This window comes from Nestor notabilis, unplaced genomic scaffold (assembly GCF_000696875.1).
Source record: "Nestor notabilis isolate BGI_N333 unplaced genomic scaffold, ASM69687v1 scaffold22191, whole genome shotgun sequence".
NCBI lineage: Eukaryota > Metazoa > Chordata > Aves > Psittaciformes > Psittacidae > Nestor > Nestor notabilis.
Genome location: NW_009913662.1, coordinates 55,625 through 75,291, shown reverse-complemented (window position 1 = coordinate 75,291; position 19,667 = coordinate 55,625). Strand labels below are relative to the sequence as shown.

General features: G+C 39.3%; 1 protein-coding gene across 1 annotated transcript in view; it reads right to left on the bottom strand.

The window, feature by feature from the left end:
• Positions 1-7,066: 7,066 nt before the first annotated feature.
• LOC104412552 (reelin-like) overlaps positions 7,067-19,667 on the bottom strand; it is a gene marked incomplete at its 3' end in the record, with an annotated part of 47,572 nt that continues 34,971 nt past the window's right edge. The window contains exons 10-14 of the mRNA XM_010023302.1: positions 19,501-19,567; positions 18,323-18,556; positions 17,577-17,738; positions 13,052-13,288; positions 7,067-7,298 (exon numbers count right to left, since the gene is read on the bottom strand). Coding sequence (XP_010021604.1) covers positions 7,067-7,298; positions 13,052-13,288; positions 17,577-17,738; positions 18,323-18,556; positions 19,501-19,567 — 932 coding nt within the window. The remainder of the gene's footprint in view (positions 7,299-13,051; positions 13,289-17,576; positions 17,739-18,322; positions 18,557-19,500; positions 19,568-19,667) is intronic.

Sequence of the window (19,667 nt, the reverse complement as noted above, 5' to 3'; positions counted from 1 at the left end):
GGCTTAATTTTTAATTGAAATCACCCTTTTTGTCACCCTATTTAACTGAAATACACCCTTTAAGTATCTGCTTGATATTGCAAATACCGTAAGCATTTTTACAGCATGTACAGCTAATACGCAGGGCCAGATCTGCCGATTAAATACTCCCTCAGGATATAATGTATTGATGGGTTACATTACAAGAGCTATGAATTATCCATTAAAAGTGCACAATGCCAGTAATCTGCACACAAAGGACTTCTTAAGCTTGCATAGGAACAACAGACAGTCAATATTTACCACCATTATTTACTGTTTATTTCTGGAATGCTCTGAAGGCAGCACATCACCTCAGTGGTGGTGTTCATGTTCACTACAGAGCATCAGTGGCATCATAGAGAGCCCTGACAGAGATTGTGTGCTCTGAAAGAGCAGTAATGACTGGTGTCAGCTCTCTTATGTGCTGAGGAAAATAACAATACTAAACCAAAGAAAGATATTAGAGCAGGTGAATCTCCCCCTGCATGTCTTCTCAGTACAATAGAATTTGGGGGGACAGAGGGGATTTACAGGGGCATATATATATGGTCATGTATATATATATGTATCATATATAAATGATACAGGGGCAATTTCACCACCCTGTGGAAGTGTTGTGGTGTCCAGTAAGTGGTGGTACCTCCTGAACAGTTCACAGTGCTGCTAGCTCCAGCATCGATGGCATTTCTCAGCCACTCACTGGCTGCTTGCCAGGTGCGAATGTCCCTGCAGGGTGGCTGTTTGGGTGAACCACAGCTGGTTTTGGGACACCAGGCTCATACCTGCCCTAAAAAACAGTGGGGAGAGTCCACCCATGGGTGTAATAAAGTACACTCCTGTGCCCAGGGGAGATCCACACCTGAAACCCCACCAAGAAGACCCCTGTGCAGCACCACTGTGGCGCTGTTCCCAGCTCAGCTCCCCTCATTAGTTACAAGCTCCCCCAGATGAATGCAGCTATGGCAGGATTTGTTTCCCTCATTTAAGGAGAGGGGAGGAAGGGAGGAGTTGCCTTGCTGCCTGGAGATGAACACGTGGCTGAAACAGAGGTGTGTACATCAGCTGGGCGGCTGGGGATGGTCTCCTGGGAGCCACATCCCAGAGGGCTGTGGTTATTTTTAACTGCAGACAAAGAGAACTCTTCCCCAGGGACAGCTTCCCCACTGTGGGAATCCCCTGGCGTCCAAGCTACAGAGGGCGAAGGGGCTGCCCTCACCTTCCCACCCAGCCATGTCGTGACAGGATCATCACATGGCTGTGAGCAACAAAAGGGCTCATGGATTCAGATTCCTTTCTGGGCAGGAGATGCCACATGTTAGGCTGAATTCACAATTGCTAAAGCAACGCTGCTGAAAAGCTGGTCCTGCTCACTGTTTCTGAAAGCTTTCCAAGGCTGCTCTGCACCTCCAGGTAACAACAGCATAAGAGGATTATGCTGTTAAAAATGGTAATCGACAATTTTAAAAAGCCATGTTAATTAAGAAAAGAGAATAAGGATCTGAGTGTCAGCTGCATTCTCAGTGATAAAATACTGGTTTTCTGGACAGTCACCATTTGGACACCGCAGCAGTGCTGAGGAGTCATGAAAGCATTTTATTACAAGCAAAATAAACCTCCCCACTTCCTCTCTCTTTTTTTTTTTTTTAATGCTACTGGAAGGCAATCTGCTTTCTGATGACATTATATCTAAGTCAGGTTGATGTCAAATAAAAGTCACTGCTGTTGTGTGACATTTTACATAAGCGCAAGGAAATCATATCCCAGATGTTTTGAGAGTGAAATTATGTTCTTTCTGTTGCGATTTTTCAGATGTGAGTTAAAATAAAATCATTGTCTTCTCTCTTGATATTAAGAAACCTAACGATGTGATGGAAATTTGTAGCTGATAAAATTATATTTGCTACCTTCTGAGTTACCATAATTACATTTACCCAATTATCCTGAAACTCTCATTCAGTCATTAGGTGCTGATTTGTTTATGAAGTCAGCAACTGACAGCTGCTTGTATCTCATTAAGCCCTGTTCATATGTAAATGCCTCCTATAAAACTGAAATTAATTTTCATCACTGTTAGAAATGTTCAGTTCAAGTACAATACAATTTCAGCGAGCAGGTGCATACATTCCAGTTCCTCAGTACAAGTCTCACTGTTGCAGCAGTTTTCCTAACATCCGAAATCTTGGATAACACAGGGACCTTGTAAACCCACGCTTACCAGATGCAGAACATCTACAGATGTGCAGAAATACCATCACACCCAGAAAGTTTCACAAGAGAAGGAGGTGCTGTTATGAACAATCTTCCGGTTGCATGAGCACAGCACTGCAGCCTGACGCTGTGCACTCAGGGTGTAAACCCTCAACAAAGAGCTGTGAATGCAGAGGTGAAAACTCAGGCAGTCACAGCAGGGCTGTGCAGGGGTGTGAGGGCATGTCGAGACTACCGAGGGCCAGAGCAAGGCTAATGAGACTTCAAGACCCAGTCCTGAGCCCTTGTTTAGGTGGTTTGTTTCGCTGAGCAGATGGCACAGAGCATAGGGCCCCCTTCCCCTCACCCCAGTTTTGGGAAGGCAGAAGACCTAGTTCTCCCCACTGCATTGTTCTTCCTGGCCATTACTAAGTTTTTTCCCATGGGTGGTTGTTGCAGAGGAGTGGGAGTAGGAAAGGGAGAGGAGAAGGAGGGTGCCCTGAAGAGAAGCCCTCCGGAGCATATTCACTACCAGCCCCCTGGGATGATGCCCTCTGTGTGGCCCAGGCTAGCAGAGGAGATCTGCACATCTAAGGTTCACCAGTAACCCCCAGCTTTGTAAAGGCAGGAACTTGTCCTCTGTCAGTAAACATGCTTTAAAAATACAAAATAATCCTTTCCCAATCTCAACCCAAAGAGTGACTGAGCTCTCAGTCTGCTCCTTGCCAGTGGAAAGGAGGGAAAATCGAGGGAAAATGGCTGAGATGTGTCTGGTGTGCTCAGCTGCTTTGGTGGGGAACATGCAGCCATCCTTCCTCTTCACCCCTACAGTCATTCTGAAAATGTGTTTTATGAAGAGCAAAGTAATATTCAGTGGTAATTTGTACCTTAATTATGAACAACTCTGCTAACAGACGGGAATCCTTTCAGATATAAGATAGAGTGTGAAATATTTATGATTTGTGCACAGTACAAAACAGGAAGCCAGCTATTATTTCATCATAGTTTCTCCCCACAGTCTCCTAAATTAAAATGGAATTATTTGCTTCTGTCACCTCATACACTAAGGAAAATTATTAGATCCTAAACAAAAAATGCCCACAATGTTGGTATTATAATCAACTACAAAGTATATAATAATAACTTTGAGTACAGTATATATCTTAGAAATAAATTTTAAAATAACGGTCTACTTTAGAGTATAACCTGCAAAATTGTAGACACTTTTTAAACTCCTAAATGCGTATGTGAGCCACAGATTTTACAGCTGGTAGCGCATAATGGCGTATAAAATTTAGTACATTATAATCTAATTACAGAGCAGTTATTCATAGACTTACTTGTTCCATTCGGTATTATCTGACCTGATACACTCTAAGGATTCAATATTTGCCCTTGATGTTTTGCCTGGAAATAGGAAATTCTGAATATTGGCAGTAAAAATGGCCAGTGTTTTGAAAGAAGGTATTATCATGAGTTGGTTGATGGAAGTAGGTTGTGTTGAGGCAGTGGAGAGTGCAGAAAAATGATGAAGGACAGGGAAATACAATGATAACTTAATCTCAGCAAGCTCTCATTGCAATTGCTGTGATGGATTCAGGTCAAACATAAGCAAAGTGTAACTCTAATTGGAATAATTTAAGGAATTCAGGAACCCCCGAAGATTATTGAGATTTATGTCAACTTCTTATTCATATGTTATAATAAAGCTTTAAAAATAAATAATAGAAGGTATCATATAGTTAAATAAATAAAAATGTTAGGGCTGGCAAAACAAGTTTGATTACAATAAGATGAATAGGGTTGGGCTTTCTGATTATTTCTGTTGCTCTTTTTTTGCAGAAGAGAATGTTATTTTTGAAGACATGCTATTAAAAGAAACAAAAGGTAAAAAATTCCCAGAAATGAATCATTCGTTATTGTTTATACAAGGCTTTGGTCTGAAGATGTAAACAATAAGGAATGTGCAAAATAAAGCCTTCCTTTAGTGGGGCACTTACAGACAAGTGCCACTGTTTTTGAAAAGGTCTGAACTTTATTAGAAGAGTCACAGTATGTATTAAAAACAATCCTTAACAATAGTTTCTGGTGACTTCACCAACATTTCACTCTCTAATTATGTAAGGAATGTATTTTATGTTACATACTTGCAACCGGGTCAGCCCTGGTACCCTGGCACCCTACCCGCCAGTCTGAGTATGATTTACAGAGGTCTTGATCTTTGTCATAGCAATTTAAAAGTAGATGAATTATCTGCATCTCCTCCAATAAAAATTAAAAAGAAGACAGAAATGCTCACCAAGTCTTCTGTGGTAAAAGGACGGTGATTCTCCTCCACTGAGTAAATTCACTGGAGTGGTAAATACTTGCTGATGTAAACTCCTGACAGCTCGGCATACTGGGAAGACATTCCTTGAAGTAAAACATTTTAAAACCAGATTTAATACTGAGGAAAAATTGGGAACAGAAGTAAGGGTTAAACACTTATAGAAATAGGAGTGTGCCAGGGTCCAGATGTTGGAGTGAAAGACACAGAAGGAGAAAAATCCTGGCATGATGCAGAGAAATTTCTCAGAAAAGTAACAGTAGTACAATTAAGGATAAGCCATATGATGCGTTTAAAGAATTCAGCATTAGTAACTAGCAATGTGCTGTTTTCCTCCATGAGGGTGTGTACCTCAATCATTTTACTACTCTCACCCCAGCACCTACGGATGACTGTGAAGTAAGTCTACAAGTCCACTACGGAATAAGCCTATGAAAGTGCCCTCCAGACTACTGTACCAGTCATTTTAGAGACCTACTTACAAACTCTTGCCTGGGGATGCTGGCTTCCCCAGCTCCCTCACCTGCAGTGGGAAGCAGCAGTAACAACACAGCCACACAAGAGCACCCAACCACGGTCTAAAGAATTTGCTTCCAGAGGCCCTTACCATGATCTGCAGCTGTATTACCTTTGACACCTGCAGCAAGTGATGTAAATCCCCCTTTCGTGCTTCTATGATTCTTTCTGAATTTAATTCAGATTCCTAGAGAGGTCTGTTCCCCCAGTTTTCTTTTTTCTTGTCAGACAATCTAATCATTATCACATTTTTTTTATATTGAGTATAGTTAAGTCCATTATCCCCACCTCTCACTGTTTTCTAGAACTGCCCTTAGCATGTTATTCCATTTTTCCTCAGTATTCCATTCATCTATTTATACATTGCCAGAACAGCACCCAAAATTTCTGTGCTATGGTTTTGGTGAGGAATTAACAAAGTGTTATTACCAACCTGTGTGTTCTTTTTCTAGCTACCCATTCAGAGAATCCCTTCTGCCACTACTGCCACAGCACACTTCCAACTGACTGTCTCCACCTCTCTGAGAGATATTACATTATTTTTCAGAGATATATATTGCTCAAATATTTTAGAGTATTAAATGTAGATCTGTTAGCTTATTCTCTTGGTTTTTGTTTGGTTGTGGTGATTTTTAATAGATTTTTCTAAAGGCTTAGTATCCTTTCCAGCAGTTTTCAAACATTTTTCATTGATTCATCTCCCCTGAAAGATCTTACAAACCAGGATCTCATCAGTGCTCACGAAGCAAACAAAACTTTCAAACAAAACTTTCAAACACTTTAATTAATTAGTGTTTTGTGTATTTGCCAGATTATGTCCTTGAAATGTACTACAAATAGCCATCTCTATTAGTCTTTTATCATAGCAACATGGGTGGTGTGAGAAAAATGGTTTGGCTGCAAGTTGTTCTCTCTGAACTCAGCTCCACTGACAGAGGAAAGGAACACTAAAATCTGAAGGCAACTGATCTTCCATTGATGGCAAGGACAAACCCCAAACATCCACCACTAGGAACTATTCTTGGGCACCATCATGATGCCTGCTAGGCATGAAAGACATAAACATCACTTGAAATACAGTATTTGTAGATTTCCTCGGGATTCTGTTTAAGGTAAGAAAGCATTACTTGGATTTAGAAAGTTTTAAAATTCTGTTTTTGCCATTTCTCTACCCTACCCATCAAAAGTAAATGTGGCAAAACGCAGCATGGCAAAAGGTAACAGGATAATGCTTTCATCGCTCATAGAAGATGTGGAACTGGATGTTCAAATCCCACTGTGAGCCTAGAGAGCAGGCAATGAAAAGGCACCAGGACAAGTTCCCTGAACCTGCTTGGAGGCAGCCAGAGGACCTTGCTTAGTTCACTCTGAGGCCAGGGGAAGTCCAGTTTGTCATCTAAGAGGGAAAACAAAAGTGCAAATTATGGCCAGATGCACTATTCACATTTATGCTGAGACAGGGCTGAGCCACACAGGGAAATAGCAGCCAAGCACTGCTATTTGCACTTCTAGCAGAGACTGGGAAACAGACAGTCATTACAGCCTTGGACTGTGTTTGAACCAGGGGTGGGAGATGAAACATTCTACATTAAATCCCCCAAAGGAATGCGCTTTCCATTTATGAAATGGTTGCGCAAAAGGGCAGAAAGAATTTCTATCCATTTAAATGCCAGGGAACAGTAGATGCATTTTGCTTTGAAAAACAAAGCGATAGCACAACAAAGATCTTGGCCATTACTCTGCAGCAATGTCTAACTGTGGCCCAGTTATTTTCTCAACCTTGGTTCATTCCTGTCACGATTCTGTGTTTCAGGCTCTCAGACACCTTTCTTCCAAATATCATGAAGAACAGTTTGAATATTTATATTAGTAATTTTGATGATTCCAACTGAGAATTTCTTTAGAAAAAAGGGAACGAGGAAACATTTTCTTTTGTTCAATGCCACAAGTATATTTCAGATGATCTTTGTATAAACAGAGTTTGTGGAACAGAAAGGTTTTCGCTGCCAGTCTCACCTCCTGAACAAGATGCCACGTGAGGCCATGGTTGGTGGAGTAGTCCAGTTTCACTTGATTGTCCATATGAGGAGTAAACGCTTGATCGCAGCCCATCACCAAGTTGAACTGTATCATATACGAAGCTCCAATCTGCATAGATTGGGTCTCCACGTAGCGCATGCTAGAAGCTAACTTTGAATCTCCTGTAAAACTGAAATAGGTAAGGGAAGAATCAGAATCCATCCCGAGACTAAATCAGAAGGTAACATTATGAACAATTCCATGTTAAACACAGCGATGTTTCTTTCTTTGTTCTGTGGATTGGCACGTGGTATGAGACCATGTGCAGAAGCCTCTTTCTGTTGGAACTTCTGCACATTACCAGGACGATCCTCTTGTACCCCAGAGTGTGAAACACTGAATTATTCTGTTAGTTCTTACTATATGTTCTTTGTAATAAGGATCAACTTAGGATCAAGCAAAGGATAACATACAGAAAAAACAACATAAAGAAAGTTCATTCCCCAGGAGTGTCCATTGCCTAAGGTCATGTCATAGTAACAGCTGTAATTTCATTCAAACAGCAGACAGTAAAGATACACTGCATTTAGTTTTAAATAGTCTTATTACATAGACCTTTAACTGCATTGATTTTCAAGTGATTCTATATGCAATGCATTCACTGACTTTTGACTGTGTTTCAGAATTAATATCGTATATCCTCAGCTGCTTTTCTGCAGGATGTGCTGATATAAGAGTTACATTATCCAGTGGATTGGAGAAGATAATTTTGTAAGTAGCAATGTTTGGAACACACGAAGCCTCATAGATGATACAATGGAACCCAGTTATCCAGTACATGGTAACATGTAGTTTGAAATTTTAAGGTTATTTAAATTTAAATGCAGGTTTTTCTTCTATGCAACATTCAAAAGTTAAAAAAACACGAACGAAACCAAAAATAGATGCAAAAGAGGTATAAGGAGGAAATAATAACAACTTAAACATTGAACCCTGTGCACTAGCTTTCAAAACAGAATGTTTTTAAGAAAGTTCATGTAGAATGAGAATTGCCTCCTTCTCCTTCATTTGTGATGTTCAGTTAGTGTTTTCCAAAGTCCTGTAGTCATTTCAGCTTTTACATTTTCTAAGACTGTTCTTAAATATGAAAAGTTTAGGATAGGGATTGCATATTTTTAAAGAAAATCACTGCAAATTGTCATGCAAAGATAAAAAGCTACATCCAGTAAGTGCTGATGAAGAGAATAATGGTCAAGTAAGTTACATTTCATCATCTTAAATAAGAAATCCTAATCTTTCAATACCATGCAATAAAACATATTAACTTCTACCCCTGTAAAATTCAAGGTTATGATGAAGTCAGTGCAAGGACTAGGAACAGAAGTCAGTGTTACTTAACACTCTTTTAAGTTTATTCACTGACTCACACTGTTTTCTATAGTGTCCTTTCCAGAGAAAGCAATTAAGCCTTAGATGTTACCATCCTACCTTAAAGCTTTAGAAGAAATTCCTTAAAACTGATACTAGTTTTGTCACCATTGAATTGCTGTTACTTGGCACAAGTTAAGATCCAGGCTCCTTTTTACTCTTTGACCTTGCTGTCCGTGACTTCATTTCCTAAAGGATGATCCAACTCATGATGCTGTATCAAACTACCCAGTCTACGTTGATCAGCACCATGAACCTATGGTGGATGGATATTCCCTTCACTGCTGGGGCACTGTCATGGACAACTGGACCAGAAGGCAGTTAATTGCCTTGGAAAACTGTATCTCAGCTGTTTGCTCTTTCAGTCAGTGTTGTCAGTGCTTTTCTTCTCAATGGGAAGAATAATTTTGAGTAGAGAATATAATGTGCACTTGTTGGCAGCCCAGCTGGCAACCTATGGTTTGTGGCTTCATTGTTAGAAGTGAATGTATCTCAGAATAGTTTGTTTGGATAATGCCTGAATTTATTTTTCTTCCGAACTTTATCTCGTACTTTTCAACATGACAAACCCCTGCAAATTTAAACATTAAAGCTGACTTGGTCTGACATAATTTTAATTTCTACAACACAGCTTGAAATTTCATGGCTGATGTGGGAAATCAAAGTTTTACAGGAGCCCTCTTGGGAAATCTGTGCCAGTACAACCAGGCTTTTCAGGTATCAGTCAGCCACGTGCAGTGTCATCGGCTGAAAGTTATATGTAGCTATGCTTTGGAAAATGATTTGGCATTGCACATGGGCACAACACATCACAGTTACCTAAAGCTCATCTGAAGAGAATAAAGGAGTTGAAACCAAACAGTTTGATGAAGCATCTGCCCAGAAGCTGTCCTCCCCAAAGTGATGGAAGACAAGTGAAAGACAGGTATTCAGCATAGGTGTAAAGAATTAAATGTTTCATTTTATCTTTGTCTCCACAAAAAATCTCTCTATTTAATATTACTGGTGTAAAACTGGACAAAAAAATCTTAAAGTGTAATCTTTTTTTAATTGGTGGCACACAGGTCATGACTAAAACACTTTTAAGTTCAATATTCATTTTCATTTAATAATTTAGCCACTGGATATCATACACAATACATTGAGTAAGCATTGTTTTAAAATAAAAACAGCTCTTTGGGAAGGATAGTAAAGAAATGTGAAAAAGGAAGCTAGCGATGAGGTGAAGATAATCTGTGATGCTCCATAAGAAGCTTTTTTAAGCAGAGGAAATCACATTATGGGTCCACAAAGCCCTTTATCATCCACAAATTACCTACAGCTGCACAAGGGTAGCATTAAAGGTGGGGGCTCCACGTTACTTGCTACTTCATTGCTCTCCAGCTCTCCTGTGTGTGTGGTTAGGTGTATACTCTTCTGCTGGAATACTAAATGTTTTCTTTGTTCTGGGAGTCAGGTAGCTGGAATAAGTTACTGGATTTTGCAAAAGGGGAGTAATGTCCCTGGTGTAACAATAATTAATTAAAAAAATCTTCAGAGATGAAAATGCAGCGGCTACATTTTTGTTTAAATATGTAGCTGTTTGTTTCTAGTACATATATAATTAGACCTGTGGAGGCTCAGGAACACAATACCCATAGGTGCCCTCAGAACAATCGCTTTCCCTCCAAGCACTGCCAACTAATTGGTACTTCTGGGAATGATATCACAGCCAATGTCAGCCAACCTGCACTGCTCCAAACTGCTCTGGGATCCCCAGAGTTACCATGTTTTCAAGGCCAGTACTTTCAGGAATACTGAAAAGCCACATGGATGCAGCTGGTTTTGTAAAGCTGCATTGTCCGAGAATATTGATGTGATGGCCAAATGCTCATGCCAGCCCCAGCTTTGCTTCCATCAAAGTCAGGAGATGTTTATGCCTTTTAACACTGCATCATACCTACTTTGCTAAATAATTCCTAAATGTATTATTATATTTTAATTAAGTCAATTACCTGAAAGAAACTTTCTGCATGTTACAGAGTAATAATCTAAAAGAAAATACATTTTTATAAACACAGGTAAACTATCAAGCTGATTTAGGGCAACAGTATTACATTGCTCCATAAAGATAGTTCATTATGAGCCAGATTTACAGTCTTCTCGCAGGCTGCCCCAGAAACCACAGGACACTCTATTGTCCATTACATTGAGTCAATTCATAATTTCATAATCTGACTGAAGATATTTTATTTACATAATGCTATTTTATTTGTGTCAAGATGAATAATAAAAAGAAAAGAAAAAGAAAAGAAAAAGTTAGTGTTAGCATCTTTATAAATTCTTAAATGCATTTCAGCTAGTGACTGTAAATTGTCTGTAACACTCAAGAGACATTTAGGTCAAAACCCTGCTTGTGTATGAGCATTTTGGAGAAGTGATGAATTAACGTACATTTCATTTGGAAATGATCTGGAACCTTTTCTCTATACTCAATGTACTTGTAGTAAAGCCTAAGAACCAATTTGAAACCAAATGTTGACAATTACAATCAGATAAAGTGGCTGTTCTAGGTATAGACCATTAAAAAACACTCAAAAATCACCTTTGCTCAAAACATATGTATATCAACAAAACCCTTCTTTCTAAATGAAACCAGGTATTGAAAAGAACAACCTCCCTCTTCAACAAAAATAAAAATCCCCCTCCTCATTTTTTCCTCATTTCCAGGGTAAATATTTCAGATTTACAGACTCTGAGGCAGAAACGGAGGCCTAATAGGCAATTAGAAGGCATTTCAGTGAAAATGGGCCTAGGGATGACACCTTGTAAAATGATTTATAGCTATTTCCCATAGTTCTACTAATGAAAAAGCAGTTGTGAGACTTTTCTCAAGAGGATGGTGTCAGTGCTACTGCAAACTCCGCTCATAGAAAGTCATGAGTTAGAAAATGAGAACCAAATGGACTCACAGCTGGGAAAAGCCAACAATAATTAATTTAACTAGCAGTCATTTGTACAGACCTTGTGTAAGTTTAAAAATTTCCCTTGAGAGAAAAAAGGTCAGTGAAGGATAGAGTTCATGTTCACTGATATATAAACAGTAACGAAATACTCCATCCCTGGCAGTGTTCAAGGCCAGGTTGGACTCTGGCAACATGGTCTAGGGTGAGGTGTCCCTGTTGTTCAACATTCCCACCATGACTGAGCACTAAATATCCTAGCCAATATATGTGATGGGGAATTCAGCTTCAGTTTGTTATTTTGATTCTGATTTAGAGTAATAGGAGGAAAACAGAGAAACTTCTGCTGTCTTAAATAACCTCCTTCCCCATGATAAACTGGTCTTACAAGAACAGAGGGAAAACAATGTCATTAAGAGGCTTTCATTCCAACTCTTTGATGAAGAAGATGCAAACAGTTTGAGCTCTAACATGTTCTTTCATTTTAATGAGCAGCAAGTACCTTCCTTGTCCTTATTAAAGTGGTTAATGGTGCTTCTACTGCCTCATTATCACCACTAGAACACGTTTGGTGTTGTTCCTACTGCTAAGCCAACTCCTTTTAGTTTGACAGATGATCAGAAAGTCAAATCAGGTTGCTCAGAGATTCTTTATAATAAAATTCCAACAGTGCTTTTCAGAGTGTCCATGGGGATGCTAAAATTATTTGTATTTTCTTGAGGATTTCTATAATTACTGTGATTGTACTTTCTCCACATAAATATATCTATGCCAATTAAAGCCATACTGGGTTTATATGTTGATCATACTAGCATGAAACTGTTATTTGGTTTTAATCAAAACACAGAGATTTAATCGAGCTTCCCTTGTATTAATTCCAAATGTCACACTTATGTATTTCAGAATTTAATTTATCCGAGGCAGGTTAATATTTTATTGAAGAACCTTATTTTTACACAATCCTAACAGAATTGTCTTTTTCTTTGTTATTCACTTTATTTTGTTTTATTGCCTTTTTTTTCTTTGGGGCAGGTGATATTTTCTTGCCTTTGTTTCTAAATACACAGCACATTTTTAGGCATAATTGCACTATGTCATAATGCTGATCGCAGTGAAAATGACTAAATGGATATAATACCAGACAAAATAACTACAAATGACTAACGTTCTACCAACATTCTGCTGCCTTTCCTTTTTGGATTGTAGTCTAATGGCCATGTAAACACATCTGAACGTGACTTACAAAATAATAAGGGTCTGCACTTGACAGATTGTGTCATAACCTGTGTACCCATATTAACCCAACAGGATTTTAACTGAAGATTATGAAAGTTTTCTAAATTGTTTCTAATAGGATATTTAATTATTTTGTGGATAAAGAATGCTACATTCAAGGTTCCCATCAAACATAAATCTCTGTGCAATGGGGTGTATAAACTCGCTGCTAATTACAATTAGATTACAACTGTATTTTTGTCCATAATGTGAGAATGAGACACAATTACTCTGAATAGCTGTCAGAAAGACTCATTTTCAGAAATAACTTGGTTCTTAGCAGGATGAATAGACAAAGAAAACAAAAGTAGAACGGAAACGAATATGTGTTTCTCACCAAAGAGTCCAGTCGTGTCCACAGTAGGGCTGGACATTTCCCAGGTAGAATCCCAGAGACTGTGTGACTTCTACTAGGTTGGTGAAGTCCAGACTGATGCTATTGAAAAGCACAGAGGTCATGATGATTTCATCAATAGCCCACACATCTTCACCTTGGGAAGAGTGATATGGTTGCCACCATCTGAACTGAATGCCAATCTGTCTTGCATCTTCAGGAAGCTCCACTGAAATTATTCTGGAAAACAAAAAAAGTTATTATTGAAAGTTTGGCTGTTTGTAATAATTCCATGGGGATGTATTTCATGCCTATTGTTTCTAACTGGCCCTAAAAATCAAGGGTTAAATTCATCCCACAAATACTTAAGCATCTACTGGTACAGCTTCTACCAGTGACAGGGGAATCATTAGTTCTCTTGGCAATCAATGTGTTTATTGAAAGATGGCTATGTGCAAAAGGCACAAAAAGAGTTTCCACTAATTCTGTAAATTTTGCTGTTACTGTGGAGCTCTTTGTAAATTTAAAGGTGCTCTTCCTTGTCATAAGAAACCTGAATGCCCTCTGTTTGAAACCCAGGAGATTAGACTGGCAAAAGATGTTCAGTTGACAAGGACTTAGAATTCCAGCTCCATTTTCTCAGACTAAGTGGATTTTATCCTGATCTGAAAACATGCATCTTCTTGACATCTGTCTTTATTTCTGCACAGCACTGATGCCATGCCTGTATTTCTCTTGTCCTAGAAGAACCCACCCCTGCAATGTGCCACATTCAAGTGGAAAAGGTTCATCTTGTCAGTGTAATTGTGCATAGTCTTTTTTTATTCTGTAGTTGCATAGAGATGCAACTGGAGGTGAGTCCAGGTGCTCCTCCTGGTATGCAAGGTCACCTGATTTGTCATGTCAGCTATGTCAACAAACCTATAATTGACAAACTGCAAAGAAAATTAAGAGTAATACCTAATTTACAGGAGCAATTATTACACACAGCAGCAGGAAGCATGCATTAATTGCCACAGCAACGACACCTTCTTGAAAGCTCCATAAATCACCAGGGCCATGGTGCCCCACACAAGGCATGCGAGCTCTGAAACAGACTGGCAGCAGAGACATTTGTCTCCATTGGTGTACAATTACTTGCTGGCAAAAGGATTTTTAAGCAAGCTCATCAGGTAGCTGACATTCTTCTTTCTCTCTTAGAGGAAATGTGGATAAAATGACAAATCAGGTAAACTGGAAACATTTTATATTTTAGCACCAAGTTTTTTGCAGGTTTAAGGCTTTCCAAGCTGCCTGTTGTAATGTTTCATTCTGTACATATGAAGCAGTCTTGTGCCTATGGCGCCCTTAGTGCAAAACCAGTCTTATAAATGACTTGTTAAACTGTCCTTTTAGAAAGCAAATTTATAATACTGTTGTTTAATGTCACATTGATTTTAAAGAAGATGACGTTGATCCATTAGCAAGAAAAATTCAAACGGCTTGGCTAAACAGATGGGAAGAGCTCAAAAACTCCTGTCTGGTATTTCTAGGAGTTGCTTTCTGCCCGTCGTAGGTTGGAGAGAGCAGTGTCAAGGGACAGACAGAGGTAATGGCTGCTGTGTCCTTGTGGCAAGGGAACAGCAGTGCACACACTTTATGTATGGCAGATACATCTCTTTTATCACTCAAATAAACATGCTTGAACTACTTCATACCTTTCTAAGAGAAAAACCAAGCCCCATTGCTCTCTAGCATGTGAATAAACTACAAGGACTTTCTTTTTACCAAGGATTCCCTAATAAACAGCAACTCTGTGGCTTTTTCAGTAATTTTTTAAAGGCACAAATGACACTAAATTGCTACTGATGCTAAAAGGCACTGATGGATTTAGTCCCTGATGGTTCAGCAGAGTGAACCTGAGGAAAGCCTGGCTAGGAGAAGCACTGTATCCAGCATATGCTGTGAAGCACTTGGCACTTGTGTGAGCTAATGCTCTGTTATAATCCTGGGTGTATTTCTCTGCTGGTGGCTGTCTCTGATGTCTGCATCTTCCCTTTCACTCTTAACTCTCATAAGCTCACCCAAATGGACACTAATTCTCACTGACAGTAATTTACAGAAAATCCTAAATCATGACATACACCGCTGACACACCTATCGGATGTTAAAATATTTAACACATGTTAAAAGAAATTTTTCATCCCAGGGGATTAAGCAAACACAATTCAAAAATGTTGGTGTAAACCAGCGTATATGGCACATATGTTAGTATGCAGAACCTGACTACATCTCCAGTTATAACAGCTTCTCCTGTCTGGCTTTGATTTGTTGGAGATAGATGGAGAGGGAGGGGGATTCTTGCTAATGACTTTTCTGCTGCAGAGAAGAAAAGTGTTCCTACTAGCATTACCAGCTACCATTAGATTTCTTAAAAACCAGCTGGGAGACCTTTGCTCTGATCTCATTCTTTCAAGCTATGCGCATACCTAATATTGAAAAGCCACTGCTGTTCTGCTCAGAAGAAAAATGCAGCTGTCAAATGTTAGCAGATTAAATGCACCTTTTCAGCAGAACATTAAATGTGTAATTATTTTTTGTACGACTGAAGATTAATTAAATTTCTGGATACAGATTGATTGCCAAACTTTGTGGCAGTCCATCTATGTTACCAAAAATGCTGATATTTTCAGATAACGTAATATGAAAAGGTGAAGCTTTCTTCATGTTTTTCATCATAATTATTGCCAGCATTATCTTCAGGTTTGTATGTCTGTCATTTTTCTATCTACCCAGAGTGGATTATACATACCCCATGGCAAAACCTTTCTAACATATGTATGTTGTGCCCAGTCAGAACAACAGAAACTGTGCTTCATACTTCATCTCAAAAAGCAAGAGAAGTCACTGGCATCAGTATAATTTACTACATTTATATCTTAAACTTCATTAAAGTCAGTCACCGAAATGTGTATTTTCCTTTTTGATATAAAAATTTAATAGTGCTATATATTAAAAACCTTTAGGGAAATATCATTCCTACAGCTGTAATCTTGAATCTAAGAATTAGAAACAGGGCCATATAAAATATATATGTGACTATAATAAAGAACTGAAAAGAAAATGTTGAAGAAGGCTTATGACTGTGCCAGTTCATAGGATCTTTCCTTTGGAAACATTTGCAACTTCAGAAATTACAGTCTACATGCAATATACTTCTACCAAATATGGTCATTCTTCTCAGATTTTTGAGTATTTCTTATAGCTCCTGGGAAATATATTTAATATTACAAGGGTTTTTTTTCCATTAGAAAAAATTTCTTCATTAAATTTTCTTCATTAAGAATATACTTAATCACATTTAGTATATTGTAATTTTGTCCTGAGTTATTCACGCGATGAGGAACTGTAGTATTTATTTTTTTAAGTGTGCTGATCTGAGCTCAATAAATATAAATAATGAAAGTTATGTGTCACTGAAGTGACTTGCAAACTATCTACATTCCCACCCCTGGGGCTGACTCAGGCATTACCCTGGAGCTGGGTGGAGGGGTAGAGAAGAGCATGCAGGGCAATACCCAATGCAAAACAGCTCTTGGGCAGGAATTGACCTGCTGGGATGGGACCCACAATGCCATTGTCAGCTCTGCCCGTCATGTGCCCCTTTGCAGAGCATCTCCTTTCACTGGGATTTATTGGCTCTGCTGCAGCACCCTGTGAAAGGTGGATGCTTCCAGGTTTGAGTGGGTTTGCACAGAGCCAGCCCAAATTGTTCTGGGCTGGTGGTACAGGCATGGCCATGGGGACTCCTGATTTTACACTGCTTTCTTACCATTGGCGCATGGTCTTACAAATGTAACAGTAAAGAATACCTTCTTCTCTAAATACTTCAGATACATTTCTCTCTGATGCCAAACATAGGTGCTGCTGGATAAGATGAGCTCTTAATTCAGCTTCCTTGTGATTTGTACAATTCCTAGGCACAGTCACCAGCAGGTCCTCCAGGGCACTGGGTCCAACCCACAGGCACAAAGTCATGTAATCCCCTTCCTAATGGGAGCAGGCTCAAATTCCCTGCTGACTTGGAGAGGTCCTCACGGTCAGATTTTGTCTCTGCTGTCCTGCACTGCCTACAAACTCCTAATCCCAGAGGATGGTGTAGTGACGGTATCTATGGCTTCAAAGTTACAAATAATTTATGTTAATTTTTCTTTACAAGTGGCTGCTTCCATGGGAAGAGACATGTCCCTATTTCCCACGAGTGCATTTCTACCCCTCATTCTGCACTGCCTCAACTTGTTCTGTCACATCACCTGAGACCAAAATGCTGTTAAATCCATGCATTCGTTTTTACAGAAGCAGGCAAAAATGGGAAGTGCTCAGAACAGCTGCAAATTTTGAAGGAAAAGCAGGAACTTTCAGTGTGCCTTAAAAGCTCTTTACTCCCACACCATGTGGGCAGATGTACTTCCTCTCCACATTGTACTGACTACCACTACCAGCATTAACTGCATGTAGATAACGTTCGTCATAATATTTGTGCATATACCTTGGCTCGTGGTAGTTGAGATAAGAATAGTGTTCCAGGAGTTTCCAGGTAATCCCATTGTCATAGGAATAGTGCAGCAGCACTCCTTCCCCAGGCTGGTCAGGCGCTTTGCAGGTACTCAGCACTGACTTGCTGCCCAGACGTAGTGTGAACTGCAGGAACCTGTATTAGAATCACACATGCATTTATAGGGTACCATTTGCATAGTGTTTTGGTTTGTTGTTTCCCCAACCAAATTGTTTTCAGATTTTCACAATCTAGGCAAATTTTGGTAAATATCAGTTATGGGGTTTTGTGAGTGCAATTTGTTTTTGCTGTCAAGTAATGCGGTGTGGCACATATAGTTAAAAAATGCCAATCATTACAGCATTTAATTATTTATTAGGCACTGAAGGGGAGGGAGAGATAGTGAATGGATCTAATCAGCTGCCACAAGCTGTCAAATAAACACAACCTTATAAATAATTAATTAGCACTTGGCTTTGACACTCAGGTTTGATATTAACATTTCATATTTTCCATCTGAGCTGTACAATAACTTCCCTCCAGTCTGTGCTGGGCTCTGTTGTTTACAAAGCAGGACAAAAGGCAAGGCTATGAAATCACCACTGAAATACAGAACTAGGAGTGTTTAAAAAACTTTTCTTCCTACTAATACAACTGGCTTAATAATACAGAAGGTCGTAGCTGGAAGGGGAGGGGTTCCCCAATTTCTTTGCCTCACAGCACTGCTCTTTCCTTCTCACCTGGACTGGGAGCTGTCAAGGAAGGAAGTGATGAGCTGGCGCCTCCCATCCTTGTTGAAGACCAGGGCCTTGCCGCTGGCCAGGACCCCACAGCCAAAGCTGACCTCAGCCCCCCGGATGGAGTAAAAGCTGTGGTAGGAGGAGAGGCGGGAGCTGGCAAAGCTCTCTGAGATGAACACGGGGAAGGTCTGCGATGCCATCTCACACGCTGGCCCTGAAAAGCCAGGGTCACACCTGGGGGTGAGGAAGATTGAACAGTGGAGTTAATGACCCATTTTCTATGATTAACCAAACTGTTGGCAAAGCAACACAGTGGCTGCGGTTGTCCATGAAGATGCCTACAAAGTCCCTCTCAAATACAAGGACCAAGAGCCTCTTTAGGCTGTATTTAGGTATTGCATAGCCAATGACTTTCTTTTAGCTAGTACTTACTTTTCCAATTAAAAAAAAATCCTAGTTATGAACACCCTACCAATCTACACATAACACACAATACAGAAATACTTGTATTCAGTTTTGGAACAAAAATACTGCTGACATAATTTACAGCTGTTCATACTTAAAATGATTAATTTTCTTTTGTAGCATGTCAGATGTGATTGCAAGGAATGGAGTAACAGAACAGGACTCCCCTTGCGTCACACTCTTATTAATACCTAAAAGTAGTTGCACCAATACTTTGAATGTGCTTACGGGTTTTGCTTAAGTGCTTCTACTTTTTAGGCTGGAACCCTTTTAACAAGCCAGACTTCTGGAAAAAAGTGGAATGTTGACCTTCTGTCCTCGAGGTCCGTCAGGCTATGGAACATCAGAACTACGAAAATTGTGATTCTTTTCCATAATTTAATATAAAAGTGATACAAAGCCAAATCACCTTTAAAACCAGTATAAAGCACAGAACACTGACATTTCAGTGTGTTATGTAGCACTTTTTAAGGTGAATTGGAAGTTAGACTATCTTCCAAAAGAAAAATATTTAAAAATTATTAACTATGCTACTGTTCAGAAAGATTGATCTTTAACTCTCTGGAGAGCTTTATGCATTCTAGGGGCTAGCCTAGCTTTACATTTAGTTATCTCAAAAAGCCAGGGATGAAATGAAAATCACTTCAACTTCCAGATCATCAAGTGAATAATGTGACAGAAATTAAATACAAGTACTGAATTATAACTCTTACTTGCAGCCATTTCTAGTACACTGTCCTCGCCCTGAGCAGAATTTGAGGCAAGATGGACCAATATAAACTGCAGAGAAAAGAAATCAGTTAAATGAAGGGTTATGTTATGTGATAAATAGAATATAATGAACACAAGAAAGTAGGCAGACCTGATCATACAGATACCG